Source organism: Hibiscus syriacus, unplaced genomic scaffold (assembly GCF_006381635.1).
Source record: "Hibiscus syriacus cultivar Baekdansim isolate YM2019G1 unplaced genomic scaffold, ASM638163v2 tig00113724_pilon, whole genome shotgun sequence".
In the NCBI taxonomy this organism is placed as follows: domain Eukaryota; kingdom Viridiplantae; phylum Streptophyta; class Magnoliopsida; order Malvales; family Malvaceae; genus Hibiscus; species Hibiscus syriacus.
The window spans coordinates 1293069-1308261 of NW_024063470.1; the positions used below are offsets into that span (position 1 = coordinate 1293069).

The 15193-nt window shown below is 31.6% G+C and overlaps 1 protein-coding gene across 1 annotated transcript; it reads left to right on the plus strand.

Annotated features, from left to right (window-relative positions):
• Window positions 1-14007: 14007 nt before the first annotated feature.
• On the plus strand, window positions 14008-15172 carry LOC120187279. The gene has a single exon (XM_039191031.1). It carries the CDS (start codon window positions 14443-14445, stop codon window positions 15133-15135), a length of 693 nt encoding a protein of 230 aa, XP_039046962.1. The 5' UTR covers window positions 14008-14442; the 3' UTR covers window positions 15136-15172.
• The last annotated feature ends 21 nt before the right edge of the window (window positions 15173-15193 follow it).

A 15193-nucleotide genomic window follows, 5' to 3' on the forward strand; every position in this document is an offset into this window, starting at 1 on the left:
CTTGATTCTGATTTTATTTTTGTGTATAAGTTATTTTTGTAGTAAATTACATCTGCGGCATTTTTTTTTCGATGGACTTCGGCTTCCGTTCACGCCCAGCATCTTTGCCACGTCATTCATTTGCTCTTAGGTGGCCATCCGATCAGGCCCATTTGATAAGTAAAAATCTTGGCCTCTAAAGGTTTTTTTTTTTTGATAGAAATTTGTTAGTTTTATTAAAAATAAAAAATATTTAAAATTATAATGAAGATTTATAAGTATAATCGTAAAATTAAAATATAATTATAACATTTTCGTATTATCATTGAGACAAAAACTAGCCACCTAGAACACATAAGGACCAAAGAAGTAAAAGGTTAAAAAAACCTAACAAAAAAACTCGAATAAAATAAAGATGCGAACAAATCTGACTGCATCAGTAAACGAACCACAAAATGAGATGAGACTATCGAAAAATCACCGATAATTTGTAAATCATAGTCAAGTGACGTGAGAAAACTATCTACAAATACAAAACACGTAACCAAATTGATTTGAAGGTCCAAAGAAGGGAATATCATCATGATAACGAATAAGTGTCATCTTGACCAGTTGTGGCGATGTCAAATCTAACTCTGAGAAAAAAGATAAACAAAGACAACGGCAAAAAAAGTATAAACAATGACAAAAATCCGTAAGCTACCAAAAAATAGAGAAAAATATATCACAAAGACAGATATAAACGTGTCATAAAGGCGGAGAACATATCATAAAGACATAATTATTCTTATTAAAAAATTAAAATATATATATATAATCGACTGGCGTCAACTAACATTAAAACTAATGCAGCCCCAAGTTAAACAAAATTAAAGATAAAAAAATTGGATTGATCAATAAAATTGACATAAATTGTAAAGAAGAAAAAATAAAAAAAAGGGAGGAGAGGAAGAAAACAGCTAGGTTTTTTCCTTTTTTTTTCAAAATACTAAATAACTAAGCTTATTTATATTTTAATATTAAAAATTAAATGTTTTAAAATTAAAAACTAATATATTTGGGAAAGCCTAAAAGGAATCGAGTATGATTCCTGCAGTTGTCGTAGATATAGTATGATTGTTATTTTTTATTAATACAATGATTATAATATAATATTTATTTATAATTTATTTTAATCATTTATATATATATATATATATATATATATATATATGTATTTACGTTGAGATATTCAATAAATAACAATATTTTTTAACCTCTTAAATGAGTTCAGAATAATTTTATTGTAAGTATCTTAGGATCAATTTGGTATTTTAAAAAAGTGACTTTAAAAATTGATGTACAAATGAACTTTTATTTTAGAAGTATTGCACAAAAATATATTTTAAAATTCAATTGTTTGTAATTAATGTTAAAAGTGAATATGAAAAGATAAAATGTACATTATAGATATTATGTTGTAAATTAAAAATATAACATTTAACTTATATTTATATTTATATTTATATATGAATTATATCAATTTAAACTATAAAAAATATAAATAAATATAAATAAACAATAATTGTAATAAAAATATATTTTATATAACTCACTATTAATAATTTAATATATAAATTATAAATTATTTTTATTTTTAAATAATTAAAATAAATTATTAAAAGTTATAAATTATTCGACAGTTTTAAATTATTAAAGGGTAAATTAAACCGATGACCTCTAAACTATTGTCTATTTTCATTTTGACCATCAACTTTTTGATTTGATCAATAAGACCATCCAATTATTTAAATGCTTCAATCAAGCCATTAATCGTTAATTTTTAATATAGATGGTGACATGTCAATTAATAAAATTGACATAATCATACATGTGGTCCTCAATAGTAATATATTCTATCATTTTAATCCTAATTTGAATTTAATTTTTAAAAAATTAACTCTCTAATCCGGAAATGCTATGCATCAACAGATCATTAAGACACATTTTGAAGTGACATGTGTCATCACAAGATTAAAAAATCCTTCTAATTAATTTTAATATTTTAATTGATTAAATTTTTTCACCAATTAAGTGGTGACTGTCATGTCACCACAAGGGAAAGCAATTGTTAAAAAAATTGCTACCTAGGAATTAAAACCAAGGACACTCATACTCCCTAGACAAACTTTAACCACTAACTTAAAGGTGATTTTCACCAAAAATTACCTTTTCGTTATATATTTCCCTGTCAGACACCCATTCAGATATATTTCTCAATCTAACACCCTTTGCAGAAAGGCGCGATCAATTATCTGCGCGTTTTTTGGATGGGTGCTATAACTATAAAATTTTATGAAATAGTATCTAACAGGTAATTAATTTTTGTTATGGTGATATTTGTGTAAATATGCCACAAAAGTAACTAATCAATTATTATATAATAAAATTAAGTACTATGACCATAAATTATCAAAATAATGACTCGTTTATCAAAATAAAATGAATTAAAAATATAATAATAAAAAATATGTTTTTGAAAAATCAATGATGAAAATAAAACATATTAAAATATTTGGTATAATTATAACTTATGATTTTTCAATTATTATATTAAAAATCAATTATAAATTATGATAAAATATTTTTCGTTATTATCATCATCATCGACCAATTAATGGAGTATATATATGAGTTATAATTTAAATTAATCATTTATTTTGCTATTATTCAAATTAATTAAGAAAAATTATGGTAAAATATTTCTAAAAGAAAAGTATAAATACATACATGAAAATCTAAAGATTTTTCTTTGTTTTGTGTTACTCTAAACTTGTAACAAAATTCAATAAAAAAGGAAGGTAAATCTAAAAAATATCACTTATATATTTAAAATATTTTTTCTAATATTAATTTTAAAAAATATAAAATAAATATTAAATTCTAATTTTATTAAAAATAAATACACATTATTAATTGTTGTTAAAAATAATAATTAATGAATAATAATTCATTTGATCACTCAATTATAATTAAAATTTTATTTTAATATTTTTTATATTTTTAAACAATTAATTTTAAAAATTAAGAATTTTTTCAAAAATATATGAAATTTATAATTTTTTAAATTATAAAACATTTCTTATTATCATCATCATCATCATCATTTTGAAAAATAAATCTTTGTTATAAAACTTTTATAAAATTATTTATATTTTAAATTACGTACCCTCAAAGTTTTCCTAGACTACCGTATGCATAGGATTTTGAAAAGGTCAAAAACGCATCAGAAAGTGTCAAGTGGTAATTGGTAGACATAATTGTATTGTGTAATTTCATTCAAAAACCAAAATTTGTCGAGTTATAAAATAATTTGCAAAAGCATATTTAAAGATTTTAATGTAGGAAAAAAGTTGTCGTTTTTACACAAATAGCACCCTAATAAAAATTAATTACTTGTTAGACACCATTTCAAAATATTTTATGGATTTAGCACTCATCCCAGAAAGGCACAATGCATGGGTTGCGCCTTACCTCATGTGGCCCCACATCAGCATAAGGCGTGGTCCATGGGACGGGCCTTTCTACAAAGGGTGTTAGATCATGAAATATATCTGAATAGATTTCTAACAGGAAAATATATAACAAAAAGGTGATTTTTGGGGAAAATCGCCCTAAATTGCATTCTCTATTTGTTATTAAATTACAAATTCATTTATGTATTGTATTTCATATTATTTCACACACATACATATATAATAAATTATTGAAATAAATATAATAAATAAATTACATTTCAAACATATATATATATTTTTAAATTATAGTTAATACAATATTTAAAAAAATAAGTTTAATAATTTTATATTTTTTAAATTAAATTAATTTTCTATTGTTTTGAATAATTAAATATGAATTATATTAAAAATTAATATTATATAAAAAATTAATTTAGTAAATCCAAAATTAGGGGTTGACAAAATTAGGGTGTTAGATCATGAAATATATCTGAATAGATTTCTAACAGGAAAATATATAACAAAAAGGTGAATTTTGGGGAAAATCGCCCTAAATTGCATGCTCTATTTGTTATTAAATTACAAATTCATTTATGTATTGTATTTCATATTATTTCACACACATACATATATAATAAATTATTGAAATAAATATAATAAATAAATTACATTTCAAACATATCTATATATTTTTAAATTATAGTTAATACAATATTTAAAAAAAATAAGTTTAATAATTTTATATTTTTTAAATTAAATTAATTTTCTATTGTTTTGAATAATTATATATGAATTATATTAAAAATTAATATTATATAAAAAATTCATTTAGTAAATCCAAAATTAGGGGTTGACAAAACTCGACTCGAAAAACTGATTTTTTATTTGAATTAACTTTGAGTTGTAATTTTATAAACTTGACTTGACTCGAAAGAATTTCAAGTTTAAATCAAGTTGTAAAATAAAATTCGAATAACTCAAAATGTTTAGTAATTAGTGGATTAATTATCAAGTTTGAGTCGAGTCCCTCAACCATGTATAATATATGTATATCACATATGAAAAATTAAAAAATATGTATGTATTTTATATGGTTATAAAATAATTTTTTAATTGGAATCAAATAATATTGTAATATTGTAAATATTTATAATTAAATTTAAATAAAAACTTGAAAATTTAACTCTAATCGTCTTGAATTTTATAAAATCAACTTGAAAATATTTCAAGCCAAGTTATAAAATATAAGTCGTCAACTCGAATTTTTTTACTTGACTTGACTCGATCAAGCATTCACCCCTATCCAAAATCACAAAAACAACTTGAATCATGAAATAAATTTATAATATGAATCTTAACTCTTTTTTTCCTTCAAAAACTTTTTAGAATTATTTCTCATTTAATTTATATTTACAATCATTTAAAAAATAATTGTTAAAAAATAATTTAATCTGATTTAAAATTATAAAAATATTATTCAATTTTATATTCAAATATTGCATTAATATATATATATGAGAAATATAGTTTATTTATTAGATTTATTTTAATAATTTATATATGAGAGAGAGAGAGATAATCTAAACCAAATTGAATATTTAGCCCACTAGTTGATATGTGCCTTAGGACTCTAGGGGTCTTTAGTTTGAACCTCCCATGAAAAATTTCCTTTACCATTTATTTTTCATTACGGTGACATGTGTCATCAACTGATTTGTGAGAAAATTTATTTAATTAAATAATAAAACTAATTAAAAGTAGCATTCCAATAATATACTACCACGTGGGATCTCCAAATTAGAGAGTTAATTTTATAAATTAAATTCAAATTAGGACTAAATAGATAGAATATCTAAGTATTGAGGACCAAATGCACAATTATGCCAATTTTATTAACTTAAACGTTATCATGTTCGTTAAAAATCAATGGACAGTGGCTTGATTGAAGCATTTAAATAGTTGAGTAATTTAATTAATTAAATCAAAACATCGATGATCAAAATAAAAATGGGTAATAGTTTAGTAGTCACTCGTGTAGTTTACTTATTATTAAAATAAAATGTAAATGCATAATTAAGTGGACTCCATGCAATAGCAAGGTAAAATTATAATTTACTTCCAAACGTAAAATTGAAAATGAAAAAGTTAGAAATCTTAGCTTTTGCGATTGGTTTGAAACTAATGTTTCCACCATAGTTTTTTTTTCATTTTTCACCCGTTTGACATTGATTTTACGGTTAAAACATTTTTTTTTAACTAAAAATACTCTTAGAAAATTTTACCAAATGCACCCTTATAGATATTTGAATTTGTTAAATATATGAAATTAATAATTTAAAATAAACAAAAATTAAAATACAATCCAAATAACATATTTTAATTCAGATTATTCAATTCCATAATTTAATAAATCTAAGACTCGTTCTATTAAAATATGAACAAATAAAAATAAAAAATAAAAAATTGACATGTATGGAAACCCTAGGAGAACTCTCCCCTGTCGAGGAAAGTCACCACCTACCTCCCCCAATGCAAGACCTGCCTCCACTACAACCATGGAAGAATAACGGACAACAAGTAAGGAATATAGAATGATGAACTATAGGTTCTGAGATTGGGAGCTACCCCCAAGATATTGAAGATGATTCACTTAATACATGCATGCAAGATTCTGCGGGAAGCCAAGATACATTAAAAAATTTCAAGAACAATAATGCATACCTGACCAGGAAACCCAAATTTGCAGCAACGATGGTGGGATTAACAAAGAACGGGAAAAAGAAAGCCGACTGTCCATATTGAGGAAGAAATCACTCTTCAAGAAGGCGATGTATGTGTTGATAGAAGTGGTTCCTACCCGAAATCCAATTCTTGGATCGGATACATAACATAATTGATAGGAACATGAAACAAACAGTTATAGTCAGATTTTTAGGGAGAAGGATCGGGTATAATGCTCTTCTTAACAGAATTTACGCAATGTGGAAACCCATTGGTGACCTAAACATTGTTAACCTTGATAACGATTATTATCTTATCAAGTTTAACCAATAAGAAGACTACGTGAGAGTTCTTACTGAAGGCTCATGGACGATCTATGGGAGCTACCTAACAGTTCAACCATGGAGTAGGGAATTCTCTACAACTGAACAACACCCCTCTAAAGTGATAGTATGTGTTAGTCTCCCAGGCTTACCAGGTAATATACGAAAAGTTTATTATGGTCAATCGCCAACCTATTAGGTAAAGTAATAAGAATAGACTACAACACCAATACGAGAGAAAGAGGCAGGTTTGCGAGACTTGTTGTTTCAGTTGCCTTAAACAAGCATCTACTACTATGCCTTGAGATCGATGGTTTTATCCAAAAATTGAGTATGAGAGTCTCTATCAAAATGTTTCACTTGGGGCAAATATGAGAACTCTAAAGAGGGTTGTGGTGATAATAAATAAAAGGACTAACCCCAGACCATCCCAGCTAGGGATGGACATGGGACATGAACCCGATCCGACGGGTTTCGACCTGTCCCGATCGGGTCGAGTTTTTTTTTAAAAATTCGGGTTCGGGTCGGGTTTTTTCAATGTGATGTTCGAGTAGGGTCGGTTTGGGTTTAGAGTGAAAATACCCGATCCGACCCGACTCGAAAAAAAATATAATTTTACCTTATATATGAATAATTACAGTAATACCCCTATATATTATTTTTTCAATTAGGTAATTATTTTTATTGAATAAAAATAATATTTTTTATTATTTCAGGTCGGGTTAGGTTTTTAAATTATATATCGAGTCGGGTTCAAGTCAGGTGGAATCTTTTTTTTATCGAGTTTGGTCGGATCTCAGGTGGAGAATTTCTTGTTCTTGGGTCGGGTCGGATGGACAAAAAATCCAACCCATGCCCATCCTTAATCCCACCAAGAACCCTACAGAACAACAAAAGACAAGGTAGTGATGATACGGATGGAAACCGATTCAACCATGAATGTTTGTGGCAGGCAAATCAAGCAGGCAAAGAAAAGAGAATACCCAAAACACTAAGGAAAAAGAACATAAAAGTTACAAATCAAAAATTAAAATCTTTAACAAGTGGGAATAGGAAGAAAACAACAACCATCAAGTTACCGGAAACAACAGTAAGGTAGATTTGAACCCCGCTACTAGCATTGAAACTAAGGAAAACAAATAAGCAATGAAAGACAAGGACGGACATTGGAACTAGTAGAGGAAAGGAAAGCAAGCTGATACCTATAAGGCTCCAAGGAATACCTAATACAAAGGCACAGAAAATAAGACCATTGATATTACACTTGTGGAAGTCCCAATGACCTCGGGTATCATTGACGAAATGAATGACTTGGCTGCGACACAAGCTATTGATAATATTCACATAATAGCTAGTAATTTAGCATAAATATCTGAACATAACCCATGTTTGCAAACTGATACTCACAAAGCTATATCTATTTTGGAAAGAACAAAAAGAAGTAATCCTCACAAGAAACCAACCACACCAAAGACCAACTATTGCAAAACTTTCAAAACAACAAAACAAGGTGATCATAAAACCCCTAGCATTCCACTTTTAATCGAATGGGTACAAACTTTTTCCACTCAAAGTAACGTGCTAGTAAAAGATGTTATGGAAGGTAGTGACAACCCAACAATTGCAAAAGAAATAATTGAGGAAAACCTACATCCAAACTTAGGAGTGAAAGATATACCGATGAACAATGATGGAACCACTAAGGGAACCCATCTCCAATAACCCTCATCTATATGATGAATATCCTACTTTGGAATGCACAGGGTGTTGGACACCCAAATTTCTGGAGATATTTTAGAGATTTGATCAAGACTAATAAACCCAAGTTGGTAGCTCTCTTCGAAATCAGAATGAGTGCCACCAAAGCAGATAAGATTGTTAGGTCTCTTGGTTATGAGAATTCTTTTCGCGTAGAAACACAAGGATATAGTGGGGGATTTGGCTTATTTGGAATAACTCTTCCGAAATTGAAATCCTCCAGATCTCCAATCAATATATTCATGGAAAAATTAAAAAGAAGAATGCTACCAGGTGGAGTTTCTTTACTACTGTATATGCGAGCCCCAACATCACCATAAGGAAACAATTTTGGGACCAACTTTTGAGCTTGAATCCAGAAAATAATGAAGCCTGGATTATTGGTAGAGATTTTAACTGCATTCTCAAGAATGATGATAGACATGGGGTAGCGAACGGAATAGAGGGAGCATCAGTCTTTTCAAAAACTTTGTTTTCAAAAACTGCCTCCTAGAATTAAACTATGTTGGTAAAAAAATTCACCTGGAGAAATGGAAATATTTGGCAACGTCCGGACTGAGCTTTCATAAACAAGGAATGGAGCAACCGACCTCCAAAAACTAGAGAAATCCATCTGGATCGCATTGGCTCTGACCATAGTCCACTACTAATTCAATCGACCATAGAATCGGGGATTAAGGAAAGACCATTTCGGATGCGGCAGAATGGCTCGACTGCCCAAACTTTGAGAACTGTTGAACAAACATTGGGTAACAAATGGTGATATCAACACAAACTTGGAAAAGTTTAAGGAAGATGACACCAAATGAAATAAGGAAACCTTTGGTTGCATTAACAAGAGGAAAAAAGAGCTTCAAGCTAGACTAAGAGGGATTGATAATGATATACAAAGAAAACACTCGGATTTCTTAGTCCGTTTAAAAAAAAGAATCAAAAGCTGATCTAGAAGAAATACTCATAAAAGAAGAACTTCTTTGGTTCCAAAGAGCAAGAAGTGCTATATGGCAATAAGAACACTAGTTATTTCCATAAAATTACAATTGCTAAACAAATAATAAATATTATATATGCATTGGAAGTCACTGATGGAGATATTTGTACAAATTAGGAGGCTTTGAAATCACACGCTGTTTAATTTTTTAAAGAGCTCTTCACAAGCTCCATTGGAGACAGCTAAATTTTAACCCCGCGAAACCAATTTCCAAAAATCTAGGCAAGCCAGCTCACAACATTGGAAGCTCCTGTAGAGGAACTAGAAATAAAAGAAGTGGTCTTCAGTATGGCCCCCCTCAAGGCTCTCGGAGCATATGACATTCATGCCATGTTCTATCAGAAAAATTGGGACCAAGTGGGGGAAAGTGTTTGCAAACTAGTTAAGAAAATTCTAAAAGGTCAGCCCATTGATGAAACCATTAATATAACTTTGTTGGTGTTGATCCCGAAGGTAGAAAATCCCGTAAAAATTTCATAATTCCGACCAATAAGCATGTGTTCAGTCCTCTATAAAATTGTTACGAAGGTCATTGTCAATCGAATTAAACCCCTACTTCCCGACCTCATCTCCAGTGACCAGACCAGCTTTGTCCCTGGTCAAGAAATCACTGTTAATATCATAATAGAACAGGAAATCGTCCACTCAATGCAACAGAAAAAAGGAAGGAATGGCTGGATGGAAATCAAAATTGATTTAGAGAAAGCGTATGATCACATTGAATAGTATTTCATTGACAACACACTTAAAGATATTGGCATACCTAACCCCCTACGGAACGTAATTATGAATTATTTTAGTTCAGTGGCCATTTCGATTGTCTAGAATAGATCTCTCACAGATATTTTTAAACTATCATAAGGCATTAGGAAAGGTAACCAACTATCCCCATACTTGTTCATTCTCTTAATGGAGAGACTTGGCCAAGCAATAACCGAAGAAGTCAACAATGGAGCTTGGAAACCAATAAAGCTCGCCAATTTTGTACCCGAAATATCTCACCTACTTTTTGTTGATGGCCTATTTTTCTTTGCAGAACCCATTGTTTCTCAATTAAAAGTAATGAATAATGTCATACAAAATTTTTGTATCAAATATGGGCACAAAGTAAGCGTTTTAAAGACCAACATCTTCTTTTCTATGAATGTTCCTAATTAAGGATACCAAAACGATCATCAACATAAGTCTAAGCTTCAAGGAAGTTAGCAATCTCAGCAAGTACCTCAAGGTCCCACTTTTGCATAAAAGAGTCACGAGGAAAACTTACCAGCCAATTATACAGAAGGTAAGAAAGAGCTTTACAGATTGGAAGGCTAAGTCCTTATATCTTGCAGGTAGGCTCATTTTAGCCAAGTTTGTACTCTCAACAATTCCCTATTACACAATGCAATTTGCGATGCTGCTGAAAGGAACTTGTAGTGACCTGGAAAAGCTGATAAGAAATTGTGTTTGGGGTCAAATTGAAGAATTGGTACCCACCTATTTAACTGGGAAACCTTGTGCAAAACTCCCAAGGAATGCGGGATGGGCATGAAGCAACTTTACTACCAAAATATGGTTTTCTTCATGAAGTTGGCCTATCATTTTGTTACTAAGAAGGATCAAATGTGGGTTAAAATTCTACAGGGCAAGTACAAAATTAAAGAGTGAACCTTTCGAGAAAATGTAGTATGGAACTTGGGGAAGAGTGAACGTATTGAATTTTGGGAGGAAAATGGATTAAGGACTTAGGTCCCCTTTGGATTCATTGTCTCCAATCGAACAACATTACTGAAACTCCTTGCAAAGTAAAAGACCTCATCAACAAAAACAATGAATGGAGCTAGGAGAAAATCAGGAACATACTCCCAAAAAAAGCTATCATAGCCCTTGAGGCAATACCTCCACTACTCATCCTGGTAATCGAAGATTCTGTTGGTTGGAAAGGAACATAGAATCGTTCATTCTCAGTAAAATCATCATACAACCTTACCCTTAGTTCCGTAACTGAACAGTTAGACGGAGCCTGTGATATTCTAGCAAAGTACCAAAATTTCCCTAGAATCAAGGTGTGGTTGTGGCTGGCCATCAATGACAGGCTACTCACGAATGCCGAGAGGGTCAGACATCATATGTCCACCGACGCTAGGTGTAAAATATGTAGAGCAGACAAAGAAAACATTGATCATATCCTTCCAAGCAAACCCCCCTTTCCTTGGTCCACAATTCCATATAAGAAACTAAAACAAGAAATAAAAGTCTAATAATTAGTTGGCATCAACTTCTTACTTGTCTCCTTCTTGTCCCTCCACCTCGCACCTCTCAACAAACATGTTTTCCTCCTTGTTAACACCACCTACACCCTAAACCCCACTTCTTTAAATCCACCCTAATCCTCTATTTTCGTATTTCTAAATTGTGTTTCCAAGCTTTTCTTTCTTTCTCATGGATTTAAATTTTGTCATGTGCTAAACGTGCTACTTAAGAACCCATTATTATGCAACAAAACTCACTGAAATGTATCTTTTTCTCTACCGATTCTCAATTCGTGCATGCATGCCTCTGTCTCATTTTGTCTGCTCAATTGGTTGTCTTTTTTAAAACAAAAAATGACCTCTATTCATCCCCTTTGTTTCTCTCTCTTTCAAACTTCAAGACAAACAATAATTATATAAGGTATCTGTATTTCACTCCAAAATTTCATACTTCTGTGCTTCTGTGCCGGCGCACCATTCTGCGCTTCATTGTAGTCGCCTCGCCTAGACCTAGTTAGGCGCTTCACCCTCGCCTCGCCTTAGCGCCTAGGCGTGCCTTTTTAAACACTGGTCCAAACAGAAGTAAAATATTTATGGACTTTATTATTCCGCTTTGATTTCGCAGAGATGGTTGACATGTAATATTTAAGTATAGGAGATGACAAACTTCATGAGTTTATGTTGTGTTGGAATTTTAGACTGATTGGAAAAATGTGATGGTTTCATATGAAAAAGTTTGGGAGCTTATTTACAGTGGTGTATATTTTTGTGGATAATGCATAATTATTCATCTTGTTTAGGTGAGCTTCTTGTTTTACTGGGTTCTTCATGTTCCATACATGAAATGCATTTCTGTCTTCTTATATGTAAATTCTTTATGAGACCTTCGTTTTTCCCTTCCCTTCTATATCTCTGTGGTGAGGTCCAGAGAATTTGATTGGTTTTTTTGGCACAAATAAGACCATTTGTTTTTTAAACGGCATCCAAAAATGTTCTATTTTATGGGCGGTTGTGATGTTGTCTTCGTGGAAGCTCCTATTACTTGTACTAAAATTTGAGACATAGCTGTTCTATCTGGATTCCTGGAGTTGTCTAGAAGTTGGTTGATCATCTACTCATCGATAGCTAATCAATATTTTTAGGTTTTACCCCCTGTATTTTGGAGTTAGATGAACATATGTTCTCTGATTATTGCTGCAGCCTGTACCTATGGAATTGTCAATAGTACAAGTTGAGGAGTTAGTTGGTAATAAAGCTAATGGCCACCACCAGTTTTCCTTGGAGAACTTTCTGCTTACCTTTAGTTTGATGCACTATGTATGATATAGAAGTTTCATTCAAGAAAATCCAATTTATTGCATATCTGTAGCACATCATGGTTACTAATTACTACATGAGGGAAGGAGATGTACATCTAAAATTTCTGTTTATGGCGATGGGTAAAAAAGAATGTTAATTAACTTTTGTTTTCATCTTGAAACTAAAAATAATTCTAACATGACACTTTTGGTGCATGCTAACTGATTAACATTTGATATAACAATGACTTTGACACATGATGTCTTTGAAGTAAAAAGCATGATTTTGTTGCCCAAGAACCAAATAGGTATAGTTTGATAGAAGTAAGTCCCTTAAACTTCTCTTATTGTCAACAAAAAATGGTTGCTTATGGTGTTGAATAATTATTTTCAATAATCCAAGAACAAAATAGGTATAGTTTGATAAAAGTAAGTCCTTTAAACTTCTCTTAGTGTAAACAAAAAATGGTTGCTTGTGGTGTTGAATAGTTATTTTCATAATCCAAGATTAAAACATACTTGAATTTTAAAATAAATTTTTAATTTTTATGATCTTAAGTATCACAATTTGTCGTATCGATATCATGTTGTCTGCAATTTGATATGTTTGTTGGATGGCCTTTTTTGACATTTTTATACTTGTTGCACCTTCACTTCAAAATGACAAAAAGGTGGAGCAATTTTCATTCTGGGATAGTTGCACTTTTGATTCCACGAAGAGATGATATATTGATTTTATGCATGCAGGATAAGGTTGAGTTTTGAAACAGGGCAACTGGGGTGAATTTTTTATATGTACAAGAGGTTTGTTTCTATCACAGTTGGATTAAAGAAGGATTCATAACGGTATCTTCCCTGCAATGGTACTGCAGGCATGTGAAAAGTTTAATTAGATTATTGTTTCTGTAGGTAGTACTTTTCATCTCACAAAATTTTGCTGCTGAATATTTTTGGCTTGGTTTATCTATGCCTGGCAACGGATTCGGTGACAGTATCCATAATTTCCTTGGCCAAGAGAGCTTGTACCTGGGCCAGCATCACTCAAAGCTGGTTGATAGTACCTGGCATGACTTAAGTAACAATCTGTTTGTTGGAAGCCAGATACACCCTGTTTCAAATGTGAAGAATTTCAGTGTAAATCAATTTGGTAAGGCATCTTATTTGTTTTGTTTCTACTTCTGTTACAACAATTATATCCTGTTACAAGAATTTGGAGGGCAACATCAAGTTAATGGAATATCCTGGCATGATCCAGCCTTTACCAGGGCAGCAATCTGGGATGACGGACATGCAACTGTTATAGCAACAGTCCATTCTTAAGCAAATGCAGGAATTCCAAAGACAACTACTTCCAAATTCACAGTTTCCGCTACCTGAAGTAAGGCAGTTGAGCTCTGCGAATCAGGTTTCCTCATTTTTGAAACAGGGATCAGATAATTTCCCCCCAGCTCAATGGTGTTCCTGTCCTTGATGCTTCAAATTGTTCGTGGCAGCCTGAGATCATGACACCAAATGCAAATTGGGTGCAACATGATGCCTTTTCTTCCATGCCAGAATCCTCTGGTGGATTTATGTCTTCCCATGAGCAAGGGCAGGTGCGTTTGATGTGTTTGGTTCCACCGCAGGATAATCAATCATTTAATGGGGCCTTTAACAGTGGTGCAAGGAGAAATCCATATCAGCATCCAAATAGATAAGCCTTTATCACAGCTGATGCCAGCTAGCAGTAATTCCTTTCCAGGTAATCAGTTTGCTATGTTTCCAGACCAATTCGGGTTGCAAGATGGAACTTTGGTTTCCACACAGGGTGATCAGGTTAAAAATGTATTTGGTGATGCAGCTCTTCAAGGTTCAAATATTGTATTCAATTCAGAAAACTTGCAGCAAATGACTATCCAGCCAAAAAATATAGGGATGGTCTCTCATGGGAGGCAAGAACATCTTCGTCAATCAGAAACATCCCGGGAAAAGTCAGAAATTCATGCTGTGCACTCTCAGAATGTGGCTTCACTAGATCCAACCGAAGAAAAGATTTTGTTTGGTTCAGATGACAGTGTGTGGGATATCTTTGGAAAGAACGCCAACATGGGTGCAGTTTTGGATGTTACAGATTCTTTTGTGGAATTTCCTTCTCTGCAAAGTGGAAGTTGGAGTGCTCTCATGCAGTCTGCTGTAGCAGAAACATCTAGTAATGACATAGGGGTACAGGGAGAGTGGAGTGGTTTGGCTGTGCACAGTAGTGAACCTCCTAGTGGAAACATGCACCTTCAATTGCCAATGATGGCAGCAAACGTCGATTGCCTGGAATTGATAACAAATTGCAGAATGCCATGACACTGAATTCTAAATTGTTAGGTCACGGTACTCTACAAAAGCCTGTAGCTGAAAGTGC